This window comes from Cuculus canorus, chromosome 1, assembly GCF_017976375.1.
Source record: "Cuculus canorus isolate bCucCan1 chromosome 1, bCucCan1.pri, whole genome shotgun sequence".
Classification (NCBI taxonomy): domain Eukaryota; kingdom Metazoa; phylum Chordata; class Aves; order Cuculiformes; family Cuculidae; genus Cuculus; species Cuculus canorus.
In genome coordinates, this window is record NC_071401.1 from 103614514 (window position 1) to 103632140 (window position 17627).

A 17627-nucleotide genomic window follows, 5' to 3' on the forward strand; every position below is an offset into this window, starting at 1 on the left:
GGTTTTCATGGAGTCATGACATACACATTTCTTGTTACTGCAAACTACTTTCCAGAAGCAGCATTACTAGTGAAGGAAGGGGAAGGAGTCAGGTGCTGCAAAGATCTCTTTATCAGTGAGCTGAAATATAAGCCATAACTAACTGTCACAGTTTAGCCCCGACCTGGCTACTTTTGGCAGCTAAAATAGTGTAGTTGGCTATCAATTCCCTTCTCCCCACCCCCAGGGAAAGCAGAAAGCAAAATGAGAGGGGAAAAAAGACTTGTGGGTTGGAAACTAAAACTACACTGTTATTGAATTGATAGTAATAATAATAATTAGAAAGTAATAAAATATATAAAAATAAAATATATGAGATTGCACCCAGCCCCTTGATGACTATACATCACCACAAATACTGCATAGCAGACATCAGGGAAAGGGTCCATGGCTACGAGGGAGCTGGACTCAGGAAATGGATTCAGGAACACACGGATCCACAATCAGGAGCAACCAGACAGACGAGGTCCTCATTGGACATTGGCCATCGCAGAACGCAAGATCCTCATGATCTCTCAATTTTATACGGAGTATGATGTAAATGGGACAGAATACTGTGTTGGTCAGTTTGGGGTCACCTGCCCCGTCTGCTCCTCCTTGCAGGTGTGGTCCTTTTTTGCCACCTCAAGGACAGTCTTGGTTACTATACCAACAAGTAAAAGCTATGGCCTTTCTGCATACCACTGTCCCGTGTTATCACTTCTAGAGAGAAACAGTCTGAAAAACATGCAGTTGGCTTTCAGAAAATGAAGTTACTTAGGCAAGACTGAGTTAGAGTCACAAAACTGACTCTAATTTAGCTCAAACCACAACACTGACAAAATCGGAAAACGCTGTAAAAACTGAAGGAAGGACATATGTTGCCATGAGTCAGCCAGCCAGTTAGTGTAGCTGAGATTACTCGGTGAGCTTGATTCAGTTGAGTACTGGTTTAAAATAATACAATCCTCTGTCACACTGTATAGGAAGCAAGAACATCACTTCACTTACCCAACAGGGGTAGTAGCTCATGTTTCCGCTTACTGTACTGATTTTGGCTTGAATGGAGTTACTTTTCTTCTTAGTATCTGCTATAGCGCTGTGTTTGGGGTTCAGTATGAGAATAATTTTTAAAACACAGCCCCAGCTTTAGTTTTTGCTAAGCAGCACTTATATTAAGTAAAGGACTTTTCAGCTTCCTATGCTCTGCTAGTAAGCAGGTGCACAAGAAGCTGGGAGAGGACACAGCCAAGACAGCTGGCTGAAACTGCTGCCCAAAAGGATATTCCATACCCTATGACAGTCAAACAGTGCTGCATCACTTGCTTTGTATATTTTCTAATTATTATTATCATCATTCTCTCTTCCTCTGCTGTCAGATTAAACTATCTCTATCTAAAACCACAAGGTGCTTGTGGCTTGGTATGTGGGTGTTTCTTCTTTTTCTTCCCCCACAACTCACTGAGGAAGGGGACAGCTGTGTCAGTGAGCAGCTGTATGGTACAAAGTTGCCAGCTGGGCTGAAACCATAACACCTAGGAAGGAGAGGCTCAGAAGGGACTTAAAAAGTAAGTAAAAATGAGCTTGCCGCTGTGACACCAAGCAAGAGAGTAGCAAAGCAGGCACTCAGCCAACAAAGCAGGCTGCTGGTGGACAGACTTGTCAGCTCTGCACTCACTCCGCATACACACAAGCCTGGAGTTGCAGTCCTGCTAAGGACATGGGGAAGGAGGAGAACAGCGGGTATGTGGGCAGTGATTCCTATGGAAAAGACAGGGCTTCTCCCAACTGCTGTATCCTTCACACTTCCACCCTAGGACGCTAGGACTCCTGTCCAAAATGTGCCCATTTCCTTTCCCTCTTCTACAGTAGAACAGAATCATAGACTCATAGAATAGTTTGGGTTGGAAGGGACCTTAAAGATCATCCAGTTCCAACCCCCCTGCCATGGGCAGGGACACCTCCCACTAGATCAGGCTGCCCAAGGCTCCATCCAACCTGGCCTTGAACTCCTCCAGGGATGGGGCAGCCACAGCTTCCCTGGGCAACCTGTGCCAGTGCCTCACCATTCTCATGGTGGAGAAATTCTTCCTTATGTCTAGTCTAAATCTGTCCCTCTTCGGTTTATACCCATTGTCCCTAGCTGATCAACTTACAAGCCTGTAAGCTGATCAAAGGCAAAGTGAGGGAACATAGCCTTCACTTTCCTGCTCAGCAGAAATCCTAACAGAATGTCTTTGTTCACACCTCTGAGTGGTTGATAACACCTCTTGTTTCTTTTCTGATCTTTGCTGGGATCAAACCCCACAATACTTTGATTCTGTTATGACTACAGTACTTAAGAGTCCTCGACATTTACTCATAGTCTAGCACTTCCCTTTAGACCTCCTTTGTGCAGCACCCTTCTACAGAGGGCATGTAAACAGCATTTGTAACAATTAGCACACCACTGAAAAAGAAATTGTCTTCATAGCAGAAATAACACATAAACCAGATCAGTTTAAAACTGGCTATATTACAAGCCTCTCTTAGTCAGAGCCTCCTATTACGTGGTAACTGCCTCTGCCCTCTTGAAACCTTCTTTGACAAACAACCCATTTCGCCCTAGAAAAACATTATAGTCTGCCCCAAGTCCACTATTTAGTTTCAAAAGTATTTTGATTGGCAGTGGGAGCAATTAGCCAGGTAATTGGATACAGGTAACTGAGGATAAGTGCAAAGTTTTACAACTTCACTGAACTTCTCATAGAAAATAGCCATCTGAACTCATCACACTTTTTGCTCATCACCAAGAATTGACATTATACATTTGCAAAACAAACCTCTAATACAAACATATAAAAGACAAAACACAGAGCAGATAAAAAATCCATCATAAATACTTTTGAGTCAGTATTTTTAGCTGTGTGCCTTCTCTAAGAACAAAGGAGCATAAAGACACTACCCATGCAAGTGTCCTTCCTAATGGATTATGACCAGTTTAAACACTTGACAAATATTACCTAGTGGCTTCTATTTTCTTTGAAAAGACACTCAGCTTTGCAAACCTTGTGAGGTAGTGTGTCAAGGGAGAAATTATTTAATTTTAGTTTGTTACTAATTAGAAAACACCATTACAGCCCTTCTCTGCCAACTACAACCCAAAAGTAATTAACTCCATCACTTTCCATTTCAGGTAAGCAATTTCCAAGTACAAAGCACTACAAAGTCTCTTAAGAAGCCCAGATAACACAAAGACATCACTGCCTTCCAGTGGAAGAGAAAAGTACAATTGCAAACAATCAGTACTGTTTCACTTGCCCAGTGCAAGGCATTTGAGTAACAGTATTAAATTGGGCCAAGAAAAAGGAATAAATTCTTAAAACATAGCAGTATAAATCTTTGTTTGCAAAGTATATCAAGGACTTCATCCTACAGCTGTATACTGAAGTGAAAAATCATCTCTTCAAGCACCTTGCAACTACCACAGGACTAAAATTACCATCAGCTGAGACTGCAACAAGCATCTGTGCCAAATACTCATGTCCAAGACAAATTTTTCTTCAGAGCTGCAAAGGGAACTATTACATATTCCAAACCAGAACATGCTTGTTCAAAATAGATTTTGAGCACGGAGGGGAGGAGATGATAAGTCTTCTGAGCATTCAAACTCAACTTGAACTTCTCATAACAATATTATCTCCCTCAAGGAGTTCTGTTATGGGAGTTCTGTTATTTTTGCAGGGATTACTAGTTCGGTTGTTTTTTTAAAAAAGAATCTGCATCATGACACGCAAAACTTAAAGGATCTTTCCAAACAAGAGTTTCATGAGCTGATTACAAGAATGTTGTTACCCTGAGCTTTTAGAAGTTACAAGATTTTCAGTTCCATAGACCAAGGTTTCTCTCAAAATCCTAACATTCTAACCTCTTCCCTAAGAAGGCACAAGGTGTTTTTCAACTTGCATTACTTAACACTGGATTTCTTTGCTTGATGCCTCCTACTTAGAAAAAAAGAATGTTTTTTCCTAACCCATATATTTACTGTTTATATAGAAATTCCCTCCACCGTATAATTCCATATTATCTGTTATAAAAAAGCATACACACCCCCTCCAAAATCCCAGTTTTTCCAAGCCCTTAATCCACAGTTCAATTACAAGTTTCACTGTCACAGATTGAGGTCACAGACAAAGTAAAAGTTTTGATTCTTGAAGGAAATCTACAGGGATTATTGCTCTCTCCCTGTTGACCACGTCCATGAAATACAAATGGATTCAGAGAACTTTAACACAGATAATGAAACAGTTACACAAAGCGATAGCAAAAACCTGAATACAGAACACAGACACAGACACAGATACTGGCTTAACCCAGCAGTGCAACATAGCTGCTTCTTGCCAAAGTTTATATGACTGCAGTTTTTATAACTCAAGACAAAGAATGAGGATCAGATTAAAGTGGAAGGAAGATTATTCAATATCAGGCAGTCTCTACAACCTTCATTAACCTGGATAGCACCAAGATACAGTGCACAAGACGCCTCTCAAGCTTCTGAAGTGCTCAGTTAAGTCAGTCCCCAATAAGTACATGGTTTTGATGCCTTTTTTTTGTGTGCATGTGTGTGCAAAAAACATAGAGAAAACATCTGCAGTTTAAACTAGCTATCCATACCTTTCCTCCTTGAGACTCTCAGACCCTGAGCTGCCAGACAGCATGTGTGGATGGTGCTATTTTACCTGTAGGTCCTGCACAGGCACACACACCAGAGCTGTTCCAAGAAAAACACTCAGGAGCCTGTCTAGGTAAAAATTGAAGCCCGTGCTAATCAGACAGAGGCAGAAGAATCCTGGATCCATATCACTAACTCTATCCGGTAGTGAAGGCAGAGTCAGGAAGCACAAACTAAAACTAGAAAGCTTGGAAAGTGAATACTTGAGCAAGTTAAATGGGGAAAAACAGGGCAGGGGAGAAATTAAGAAAGAGAGTGAAAGAACACACCATGGAGCCCAAACCTTTATTTAAGAAGCACTTCGGTTAAGGTATGAAGGGAGAGATGAAGAACGACCATATCCTTAACACTTATGATGGATCCATGCAGTGGAAGCCATTCTGAAAAAAAGCCTTTCTCACTGTACACTTCCCAGTCTGTGGGAAGGGATTTGGGTTAATCCCAACAACCAGAAAGGAAGTCAATCCATTCTTTCAAAGTGCTGCCTCAAGAAACTTTCTGAGAAGTGTAAGTCTCTTCCTGTACGTATAATGAAGACCTGAAATTGATGATGAAGAAAATTTCACAGTCAAGTCCATGACTTTTAGGGCATGACAATAAAGTTGGAGCACATATGTGAACAGTAGCAATGGCTGGAACAATAAGAAATACAGGTGTTCACAAAAGTTTTCTGACTTTGCTCCCGTAAGGATCAAAACTGAAATAGAAGAGCTGAACCAAGCAGGAATGTTCTGCTGATGGAAACTCAACACAGGGGAATATCAATACCATTAGTTTGCCTACAAAGAAAAATGCTCCTTAGGAATTACGTGTTTTCAGTTAATAGCTCATACATCAAGTCCAGGATTTCAAAAGATCTTCAAGGACAAAACACGTAAAGAAAGACTGGATATCAATCACATGAAAAATAATTGTTTCACCTGAAAGAATCACTCTCATGCTACCTGCTGCATTTTGCTAAAAGATGTCTTTGGACAAGAGCTTTTTTGTATGTCTGTATTAATATCCTCTCCAAAATCAAGTAATGGAAAGATGCAAACACTTTCCTCTCAGCATCATGACTGATACTCATTTTTCTTGCATTCTTCTAGACACAAACTCAGAATATGTTTTTTGAAAAAAATTAATGTTGATATTTATGTTGGAAAACGCTGCACAGATTAAATGATTTATATAGTGGGAGTGGTGCAGTTTTTCATCAACATTCTTGACTTGTGTTTATAAAAGGCCTCCCAAAGACACCCAGACTCACCGGATTTTGAGAACACGGAACAAAATAAAGAATACGAACAACTACCATTGCCTCTCTTCATGGACCTTTACGTTTGTTGGACAGCATCAGTCAGTTTCCTGTATGCTACTGTTTGCGTCTGGTACCTCTTTTGAGCTGCAGACTTCCCATGTGTACTAGAGTAACGTAAAAAGAATCTTCAAGACATTTAATACTGACTGCCATTACCAGATTTTTAGTTTTTTTTTTAAATGCTTGAACTTGAAGCATATGCTTTTGACTATGCTCATACTTCACATTTTCTAGAGCACATCTGTTCACTGCATCCGTCATTTACCGTAGTTAAAGTACAGATTGTCCACACCTAGAAACAATAGGATTATCAAAATATCAGATGAAGTGCAGCAATACCACAGGTCCACCAAGAAGACATATGGGTAGGGGAGGAAAAAAATGGCACAAAACAAAGCGTGCCATGCTTTTGGGATCCTCCGTGGTATGAAGTAACATCTGGAAAAAAACCCAAAACTCCTTGCATTTACTTATCATGCAGGTGATTCAGTAAATGAATTCGGGTTAAATGACTTTAATCTTTGTGTTCCATAAACAAAAAAAAGGCTTGATAAAAATCTCATAAGTCCCATACTGAAGATAAATATTTACTTACATAACTCAGACATAGATTATTAAGCAGCCAAATGAACTGTATGCTTTACTACCTTACACAGTTGTATAGGTTTTGTGCGAGGCATCATGAATAAAAGCTATCTGCTATCTTATTGCAGTAAAAAACTCAAGGTTTTAAAGATGAAATAGTACCTTAATCATTTAGCTGAATGTTTAAATTAATACAAAACATTTAAAAGCTATTAAAATAGTGAAATACATATATATTTATTTATGCTCTACTAGACAGACCTTCTCAACTCAAAAATTCGAAAATGAATACATATTGTCAGTAGTACGAACTACAATGGATTATTTCAATTCTTTAAGAAACTGAAAAGAACTGAGACAAAGAGAAAGCCATCTCATCCTTTCTCACTTCCTTTTAACTGAAAAATCTTAGATATTCTTTCCAAATGAAGTACTTTCTTCCTCTTTTTATCTTAAAGAGTGCTTTTCCCCCTGCGTTTGTCTTAGAAGATTATACAGATAAGGGTAACCGGCTCCTGCAGGGTTAGAGGGAAGCTTTCCTTGAAAGTTCTCACAAATATTCAAACTCATAACCTATTAGCAATAAATAAAAGTGCTCTTTCACTCTTGTTTTTACCATTATTGAAAAAAGGCAAATGAGAACTCTAATCTGTTCTAAAGCTTGTTTAAAAATAAACAGTGCTAAGTAGGCATATTGAGTTTCAAATCAAAGTAGAGCAGATGCAAAATGTGAAATCTTTTAAAATGTATCTTCACCTTTTTCAAAATATGCATATCTTTTTCCTTGAGAAGTGGTATTTCACACATGAATAGTTTCAGACCTAAAAACGGCTCCTGAGTAGTAGTGTGCTTGTAAGAGGTCAATATTTTTTTAGAGACAACGATAAAGTAAATTGATTGTTTGACAAATTATGAAGCACTTCAGTACAGAAAACAGAAAAAGAAAACATCCCTAAGAAGATTTTGAACTGATGGCCACTCTGTTTTATATTGTGATCCAGTTTATCTCAAGACAGAACAGCTTTCAAGACCCACACATACCAAGATTGAACTCTGTCTCTTCTTGCGTGAGATGCCCACATTTCTGCCTACTACATTTCTAGATGAACTTAATCACTCCTTCTTCTCTGCATTCTTTTTTGAGTAGACGTTTGAATAAATATCACATTGCCGCTCCAATGAAAACATACAAAGAAATATTCACATATTTTACTGCTCTAACACAAAACATTCTCTATGGAGAGTAGGAATCAAATTAGCATCAGGTAACAGGATTACCTGGGAACACACAAAATTTCTTTTCACACAAAATAAAATTAAGTTTCTTCATTAAAACCAGAGAGTATTTCAGTTCTACAAAACAAGCCCTGTAAATATTTTCTTGCATTTCCAACAGAAATTTAATTAGGACAGATAAAAGGTTTCTGAAATATTTTGTTGCAACAATAGCAACCCCTTTCAAGAAAGGCATCAATGTAAGGTTTTATTTCTGGTCACTTAAATAACTAAAATACCAATTTAAAAAATGTATTAATTCTTAAGCTTCACAAATTTCATATTTTAAAAACTTCTTTCTGCTGCTTAAATGTATTTCTAGAAATTTTGCTCAGAGAGTGATATAGGTCTACTGAAAATACTTTTAATTTTTTTTTTTCTAATTTTCTTCTAAGAATAGAAGGAAGGTGCCATTATTGGTTTGCCTCAGCAGTCTGTCCCTACTATCAGGAAAGACTTGGAACAGCTACACACACAGAAGTGTTAAGGTGCAGTATCATACAGATCAGTAAAGAATATACAAAAAACATTAGTGTATAATACTGTGAGAGTCTTATATTAACATACAGTAATGTTCAACTACCTGTAACCAAACTGGCCTTAAATTCTGAAGAACCTCATCTATAAAATTAAGTAACCCATCAATATACTGTATCTCTTCTAAAAATACCCGTATTTTACACTGATATACAAGGTATCTGCTTGCAAACACAGAAGTAGCCATAAATAAAACTTTATTCTTTCATTTCATTTACAAGCTACCAAGTACCATGTATTTACACAGCACTGGACACTTAAAGTAGTTGCAGTCACAAAATGATCCAGACAGCTGTTGATAAAGTAAAGGATCTTAAGAGAAAAGCAAAGTAATACTGTAACAGAGAAGTGGCAAAAAAAGCAGTTTTGCCATAATGATCAGACTTGCATGTTGCATCAATTCTGGTTGAAACGACTGAGCGCCATGCGATTCTCAGCTTTAACTGTTTGCAGTCTGGCTAAAGTTTGTACAGTCATTTCTCTTTTGCAGTTGTTAAAATAAAAAAAAGTTAAAAACTATAGCAGCAACAAGCAAACCCTGTGACAGGAAGGCAAGGTTTAAGAACTAAAAAAGTTTTAACAATGTGCTTAGGAAGGTTGCAGAATTTATCTTCCATCAGCTGGAGTTCGACTGAGTGACAACATGATTCGGGCGTATCTTTCACACAGTTCATGTGTGGAGTAGGAGGGTAGCTTTGGCGGGTCATTGAATCCTTTAATCTCTGTAGAACAATCTAGCAGTTTTGGCAGGAAATCTGTCAGCTTTTCTTGCAAGTTAGCTGCAAATAAAACAAGAAAACACAAATATAAGCATTTGCCGCAGAATGTGGAATTCTTGTCTTTCTGTCCAACATTGACTCTTATATTGGTGGGTGTGAAAAAGAGAAGTAGGACTTGGAATAATCCACTTTCTTCAGGTCTGCCAACAATAACTAGAACATACCAATTCCTAGTAAGATGTTAATATAAATGCCACTTCAGATAGTCTAACAACACAAATGTTTTTCCATTCAAAAAGCGTATTTCCTTTAAGGTCTAATACTCCAGATCAATACATGAGAAAACTGTTTATTTAAATGTATATGGGATTATTAAAAAATCAGAGTGGCTCAAAGTACATTACCAAGGCACAAAGGATATAGGCTCAATTCAAGTCACTGAAAACATCACATTCATAAAGGGTGTACAAGGGCCTTTTACCTTAACGAATAAATCACTTACGTTCCATTTCTTGTCCAAGATAGGAACACCAACGGTTTCTCATATCTTCCACAGCAACAATATCTTTTTCTTCCATTTCATCCACCAGTAGTAATGGCAAACATGGGACAATAAGCTCGTTCATAATGATCAGGCCATTATTTACTTCCTGATCATCTCCCGATTCAAATAGTGCTGCAGCATGTTCATTTAGTTTCTTCATAAACCACCACAAAAAAGGAAAGCCTTTAAGTATACAGCATTTCACATTCTACCACACATCAGTTTGCTTGTTTTAAAGTAGTCTTCCTTAAAAGCTACCCGGTAATTTGTATTAACTGCAATGATGCTTTAATTTTTACAGCAATGATGTATATACTTTATTAAACCACTTGGTCTTTGCTATTACTCAAGCCACTTCATTTGATACTTGCCAACTCAACCCCTGCAGATGTTCTTTTTAAGACTGAGGGCCTACAACCCGCTTTTGTTTTCTCACTACTGACAAGTGATATAATCAAGGAAAACCACACTTGATTCCTGCTGATGCCTTTTCCAGTATTTGTCTCCCCATCAAACGGTGGCAAAAGGGTGACTCGGCTCACCCACACTGTCAGCTGTTGTTCCAACCTAGCCCAGACAATGGCAGTGAGCACAATATTTACAAGCACAAAGATGATGACTGATGATTAAATAAAGATGGGAATAATGCTTTCCTCCTTACTTTTGCTTTTTTTTTCTTACACAAGTACTAACTTGTTAATGAAAGGGGGCTTTGCTTGGTTTTGTTTTATGTAATGGCAACACCTTACTGATTAATTTTGTTAAAGCTATGCAGCAAGTTCAAAGTTTTGAAACATACTTCACCCTTCACTTACTAGCAAACATTCTCGTCTGTAGTGAGATATCAGCTCTTCATCATGCCCTCTGTACGGGCCTTTGGACAAGAGTTCTTTGTTATTCTGGTAAGCATAGATAAGGTAGAGCAAGGCTTCCATATAGCTGAAGTAAAGAAACAAAAGCGTTAGATGCAACATCGAGGTATTGCATGATTCAAGGTAACTACTGTACTCTTCAAAGGACAGGAACTTCACCTGCCTGTGTGACTCAAGGACCACCCTTGCTCACCAATCTCTTCATAATGTTTTTTCTACACACAATTTCATCTCGTATGTACATCAGAACAATTTATTTTATCCTCAGGTTAGATCACTTGCACTTGAAGTCTGATCCAAAGCTCACTGAAACCAATGGATATCATTTCACTCCCTTCAAAAATAGCTTTGTATTAGTTTTGAGTATACATGAAAAACTTAATTTTTCCTGTGGGCACTTATGTCACATTAGGTTTTATCATCTGTTGCCATTTATTTTGACAGCATTCTACACCTTAGTAAATAAGATTTAAAGCTGCTACTTTATTTCTGAAAAATAAACTGTAAATTTTTAGCCTCACTAGCAAGTTCTTCCCAATTCTTGAAATACAGAGAGATGGAAGAAGCCACAAAAGATTTCAAAACTAGAAGTGCTGCTACACCGTTGATATTTCTGTCTTTAACCTAAATGCAGAAGATAAATACAAACCTAATTGCTGAAGGATGAGTAACAGAGGGCCTAAGAACCTAACGCTTAATAATCAACACAGACTCCTCGATACACAGATTAACAATCTCCCCTCACTATTGCATATCACTTCCAGCAAACACCTGAAACTGTTAATTCTCTGAATTGCAGAAACCCACTTATGACAGACAGACACTGAAAGCAGTTCAGGCACCCACCCTAAAAATAAGCAGTTAGAAATCTCATCTTTACTCAAACTAATAAATCTAAAAAGATTAATTTCCTAATGAAGTGGTTAGAGGAGCAGTACATTCTACATTCACACCTAGTGAAAACAGGAGGTCACTGTCAATGTTTCAACTAATAAAACCAAACTACCTAACTACTAAAAATTGCTAAAAATTGTGTGAGTACACACAGAGTATACCTGAAAAACAAATGTCAGAATTTTCCAAAATAGACAAACTCAAGACTAATGCCTCCCAATGAGACAACACAGAGAGAAGGGAAAATGTTACTTGAAATAGCAATGATTTCTTAAAGCTTTACTTAACAAGATGAATCCCAACACCATAATTTCAGAATCTACCATGAAGTTATTTCTTCTGCTATGAGATCTGCTCGAAGTCCCCCCGCAACTCTAAATCTTTATTGCTTAACTAATATAAGCGCAGTCACTGCTCGACAAGTTCTTGTCCTCAAAATACAAAAGCTATGTTTTCCTTAAAAGAAGCAGTCTTATTACCATCTCAGCAAGTCTGTTTCTCCTACCCATGAAAACTCTTCACACCACTAATCACCCACACAACCGACCAGAGAGCAGAAAACGTAATGGAGGAGGAAAGGGGAGAAGATGACTGAAAGGAACTGGAATTGCTGGTTATAAAATCAGAGGAGCAGGACCTTGTCTCCTTTTCCATTCTTAATTCTGTACCTGTGAAACTGCAGGTTGAAATTACAGTGTCAACCATTTAGTTGATCCAAATTAAAAACTTGCTGCTGGTAGTGGCCCTGTTCCCACTCTCTCTTTTCCAGCTCCTTACTCTAGTTATGTGACCTTTCCCTGAAAGAACTGCAGTGTCATCTAACAGCATGGTAAGCCATTTGAAATCGTTACTGTACATCCAAGCTCCAAGTCCTTATATATGTTGAGAGTCTGAGGAATACTACTACAGACTAAATTAGTAAACAGGTTCTGCCTTTTCATACCTGAAGTCCACACAAGCTCCAGCCTATGAATCCTAAGCCTAGAATCATTGAAGCAGCTCACAAAATTATTCAGCTTACTGGCTGCAGGCTTTGCAAAGATGCAGAAAGCACATGATGGCTAAATTTTAGCACTGCTTTGAAAAAGGCATTTCAGTCTAAATTGAAAAACTGTGCTGGCTTTCCAAGAAAGCTAAAAGTCAGTTGGTAAGGCTTACAGATTGTTCACTTCTCCGTTTCTACCACAAGAGTGAGCTGCAGGTAAAACTCCTGCCGAGGTTCATTAGTTTGCTGCATTCCTCTCACCCACAGCAGGTCCCTCCCTACTCTACAGTGCAGTCAGAGAAGATATGCCTGAAAGACCCTTTATAATTCTCCACCTGCAGTGAAAAGACGGCCTTGTCAACTACCATAATGGATCATGAATGAGCACTGAAAGTAGGCATGAAAAAGATACACCAAACTTCTATTCCAATGTTGATTTTGTGTTTGTTCAACACAGTACAATTATTTATGTAAATTAAGAGACCTTCCTGAGTAAAGGCCAAATTTTGGCTACATCTAAAGATTGAGTACTGCTAGGTAGCAATTAGTGTTATCAAAACTAAGAAGAGTTGTTCAAATGAAGGAGATAGGTTTCTGAAAAACAAAACAAACCCCAAACCCTCAAAACAGTCCTGCTAATGAAGGTTGTATTTTAATTATGAAAATCTATGTTTTCATAAATATTTTTAAAGTTACATTTTTATGACTTCAGTGTTCATCAACCTAGACTCATTTTCAAAGTAAGAATGGTAGCTTTGCCTTCTAGACTGTACAATCAGATGTGAACTCAGTAAGTAACTCAGTCCTTTGGGAACCTGTAGCTGCAATATATGGCTGCACAATTGCAACAGATGTCTTCAGAGCAGGTCAACGGATACCTAGATCCTCACCCATCCTGTAAGCATGCTCAACTCTAATTTTATGGTCTTTGTATTAAATATCCCTCATAGCATTTATGGAATTGTATTTCTTGCCAAAGGTAATGAGAATGCTACACTTCTTTGTATGTCAGATGAGTGTGATAATATAATATTTTTTATTTCTGACCAATATCAGAGTCTAAGACTGATCATTATAGGCTTGTTTTCTAAATTACAAAAATGTTTGGTATACCTTACCCTACTTCTACAAATAAATTTAAGTCATGGAAAACTATACCAAAAATGCTCTTCAGCTCAGAGCTGAAACCTATACCTCTCTCCCTCCCCTTGGCATAATCAGAATGTATTATGGTAAGAAGCAGATTAGTGAGAACACTGCTGTATTTTACAGTTGAAGGTGCCATCCTGGAGTTCCAGCGCCAAGGAACTTGAAGACTGTCCATTCCTGCCTGAATGCTTAGAGCGTGCATAAAGCCCAGAGATAACAAGGAAGGTTTTATACCACGCAGATGCCCATGACAGTTTTGCCTCCTTAAGGGATCAAGACCAGAGTGTTTATTTATTAAAAAAAAAAAGCCAGGGAACCTTCTGGCCAACCTTCCTCCATAAGCTGTTTAAGACTGACAAAGTAGCATATTGCAATTTAGACTATTGATGAATGCACTATTTATTACATGATAGCAACCAGAAGACAAACTAAGACTATGGGCTCATTGTGTTAGCCACTATACAAAGACACAGCTCGTCACAAAGACAAGGCGGCGTCTTTTCCAATCAATTCTCCTGTTTTGATTGGAGACTTCCTTTTCAGATGCATACAAGACAAGAAAGAAAAATATGGAGCCATTTACTACACCATATACAAACAAAAAAATAGATTTTATTCCCACTATAATTTCGCTACCTACTGTGTGGTAGTTTAAGAATAAGAAATTGCAGGAATCTCTAAGTTAAATGCAAGACTGAAGACAATAATGGATCAAATAAATGCTTAACAAAATGAAGAACACGGTAAACAATTCTTAATTTAAAAAATAGATTTACTTATCCATAGTACATTTTGCCTTCAAATTGCTCTACTACATTAGTTCTATACTACCACTTACCTCTTTTTTTGGAAAAACTCCAATCCTACCATGAGAAACATGGTTGTTTCCCTGAAATGTCTATAGTCTTGATGCCATCTCTGCGTATAAGAAAGGGTATATAGAATTTCATCCACAAACATAAAATAATATTTTTTACACACACTTTACTGGATAAGTCCGCCTGAATCTGCCCTCCCTCAATAAAAAGAAAATTCTTAAATATCTAAAGTTCTTCTAGGTGAGATTATTTTTTACAGAATGTATTACCATTTGAAAGGAAGACAAAACATCTTCTCAGAACCACAGTCAGAATTATATCTTCTCAAAAACATCTGAGAAGCTAATAACTTTTTTCCTTTCCTTGCATTATGCACAGTTATTTACTTAGAAAGTTTTAGATAGTTTTTTTATACACTGTATATTAACTTTCAATATAAGACTGACACAGAAAAAGCCTGGACAATTTACATGGGAAGTGAAAAAACCCAAGTGCAATTCAGACTGTTGAGATACTTATATTGTAGTAGAACATTTATCTTACTGCGTCACCATTTACACAATGTGACTACTGGTACACTTTACAGGTAAATGCTCTAAGCATAAAGACACTTCTACTGCAGTTGGTTAGTAGTCAGCTTTCAAAAGATAAAGATAAAATGGGAGACAGCATATCGTAACACATAGCCACTTACAAATTCAACACAGAGAGCATGAGAAAAGGTCCATAAAATGCCAACTCACTATACAAGACAAATAACAATACTACCTTTGGAGAAAACACCAATAATCTGCCTCAAAAGCTGAAAAAGTGGCATGTGATCTGCAGGGGAATAGAAGACACCCCAATCTCTCACTCTCTAAGTGAAGTCCAGAATTGTATATTCTACATGTGCAATGCCATTCAGAAAATGGTAAAATATTGAGCCTTGCACAGTCCAAAAAATCCAACAGAAATCTCACTATGAGAGTCCTTTCCCCTCACAGGCTAGGGAAGGCACATTGTAATGTAGAAGCATTTACTGTAGGACCTGAAACTGGTAATGAGAAATGACAAGTACATACGTTTCATTTGGTTTGTTGAGGGAAAGATTATTCCCACAGTCCCCCTGAATAAGCTGTTTGGATCTAATAGCACAACAATGAGGTTTAAGCGGTGCACTAAAATCTGCCTGGGACATAAATATCCACTGTTAAGAGGCCTTAATGAGCAGTATTAGCACTGAAACTGATGCAAAAATATCAGCTACAGTCTTAGCTTTAAATACGAGATAAATTATTTTGGCAAATATTAGTCATCATTATTTAATGTCCCAGATCTGCTGTCTTTCTCTTCTAGTTTTTCTAAGTAGCACAGGAGGAAAAAATTTAATGAATAAGCTGGTTATGTATGGTCTCAGCAAACTAAAGAATCTGGTGCTGACAAGAAAACAGGAATGGCTGTAGAGAGAGCTGAAGAAAAGTACCAGTGTGACTGTGCCTGTGACCCAGTTCTCAAGATGCGCTAGTCTGAGCTTTGACCACTTTCACTCTGTCACTGCTAGCTGGTTTTGACTAGCAAAAGCCAGTTGACTCCTGTGGTGATAAACTATGAAATACCGATAGTAACATTGAGACGTTAATTAGTAAGCACAAACTCAAACTTGACATTTATTTATGGCTCAAATCACTGGAATTACAGATGTGGAAAAAAACAGCTTTAGATCAGCTGATTAAAGCAGCCTCCTCACAAATAAACAGTCTTTCAATAACCAGTTTTAACTTCTCAGTGTAAGACAAAAAAAATTGTGAAATAAGTTCAACATACTGAATTTCACATTACAATTTAAAGCATAAAAAATACTGACCTCGTATTCCTCCATGTTCACTTCATCTGGCTTTATCATTTCAAGTTTAGCTTGAGCAACCTTCATTATGTTACGGCACCTTACAAAAAGCACCAAGAAATCATGGAATATTACTTAAAATTTGGAAAGGATACTGTCCATACAAAGACATCTCAAACAGTATAAGCTACAGAATATGCAAAGCATTATGAAAACACTGTGGAAAATGTGTTTTTCATTATGCATGGTATAATCAGCAGGAGAGGGCAGGCTTCAGAAGTACGCATGATGGAGGTCTGTGCTATTTAAGAATTATTTCTTGTTTTATTTTGCTGAATCATCATACTGCTCAGTCTCTCTCTTCAGATGGCTTGAAACTCCCAGATACTTGGTTTGCAAAAACAACATTAGAGCATTATTTACTACGCAGAAATCAGACTAATATTCTCTACCTTTCCATTTATTTATTTCTTTAAATAAGTAAATATATGGAATTTCAAGAGACTTTGTCTTGCATTCAGTACCCCACCCACCTAGCTTGCAAGACTTTGCTGTCTACTGTTGGCTTTCAGGGCACTGAAGAACGCCAGCTACATCACGTTCCAAAGTGTTTTGGGAGAAGGTACAGAAGTCTATGAGCAATGTTAAGAGCAACACTCAGTGCTTTTCCTTATATCATAATGACAGAAACTCAACTTCTTGTTTACTCTTTTCGTAGAGATTTTTATAATTATATTAATTTTTACAACGTATACTTGGAAGCTATTAACTAGAACATAAAAGCAAACACACAAGTATTATCCTTCCCTATATTACATACAGTCTCTGAATCCAAAGGGGCGTCTCCACCCATCAGGGAACACTTGTGAGCACAGGAAATAAGACATGCGGAGCTTATTACCTTTCATCAAAGCTAAGATTGTGATCGCCAAACTGTTCCAGTAATGTTCTCTCAATTATCTTCTTTGGTGCCTGGTTCTGGATGAAGTAAACAATTGCGTGACGCAAACGGTAATCACATTCAGGTGGTGGATCTTCCTGGGCTAATTTTAGCAGACGCGTGTATTCCAATTTAATTGCCTAAATAATTTTAAATATATACATTATTCTTTCTGGCTTTTAACTCTTGAATATTACAGACACTAACAAGATAATTCACATACCATGGCCTTTAGCCCACAACAATTTTTTAACTACTCTATACTCCACCCTTCTAACAAGTCTGAACCAGGTTTGGGGAAAAGAAAAAAAATAAAAAAACACACTACCACCAGACAAATGGTAAAGTTGTTCCAGTCTCTCCCGAACTAAGCCTGCCAAAACCCTTTAATTCAAAAGCAGTTCCAATCCTGAGCTACATCTCCCCGACAGAAGGATTATCCAATCTCTGGA

At 37.7% G+C, this 17627-nt stretch overlaps 1 protein-coding gene across 4 annotated transcripts in view; it reads right to left on the reverse strand.

The window, feature by feature from the left end:
- Nucleotides 1–7812: 7812 nt before the first annotated feature.
- The window catches only part of USP25 (ubiquitin specific peptidase 25), a 91334-nt gene continuing 81519 nt past the window's right edge, over nucleotides 7813–17627 (reverse strand). For all 4 annotated transcript variants that reach the window (XM_054065467.1, XM_054065477.1, XM_054065487.1 and 1 more), the window contains 6 exons: nucleotides 17137–17315; nucleotides 16257–16335; nucleotides 14431–14510; nucleotides 10508–10631; nucleotides 9651–9846; nucleotides 7813–9208 (listed from right to left, as the gene is read on the reverse strand). In XM_054065467.1, the coding sequence (XP_053921442.1) occupies nucleotides 9036–9208; nucleotides 9651–9846; nucleotides 10508–10631; nucleotides 14431–14510; nucleotides 16257–16335; nucleotides 17137–17315 (831 nt within the window). In that variant the 3' untranslated portion in view covers nucleotides 7813–9035. The remainder of the gene's footprint in view (nucleotides 9209–9650; nucleotides 9847–10507; nucleotides 10632–14430; nucleotides 14511–16256; nucleotides 16336–17136; nucleotides 17316–17627) is intronic.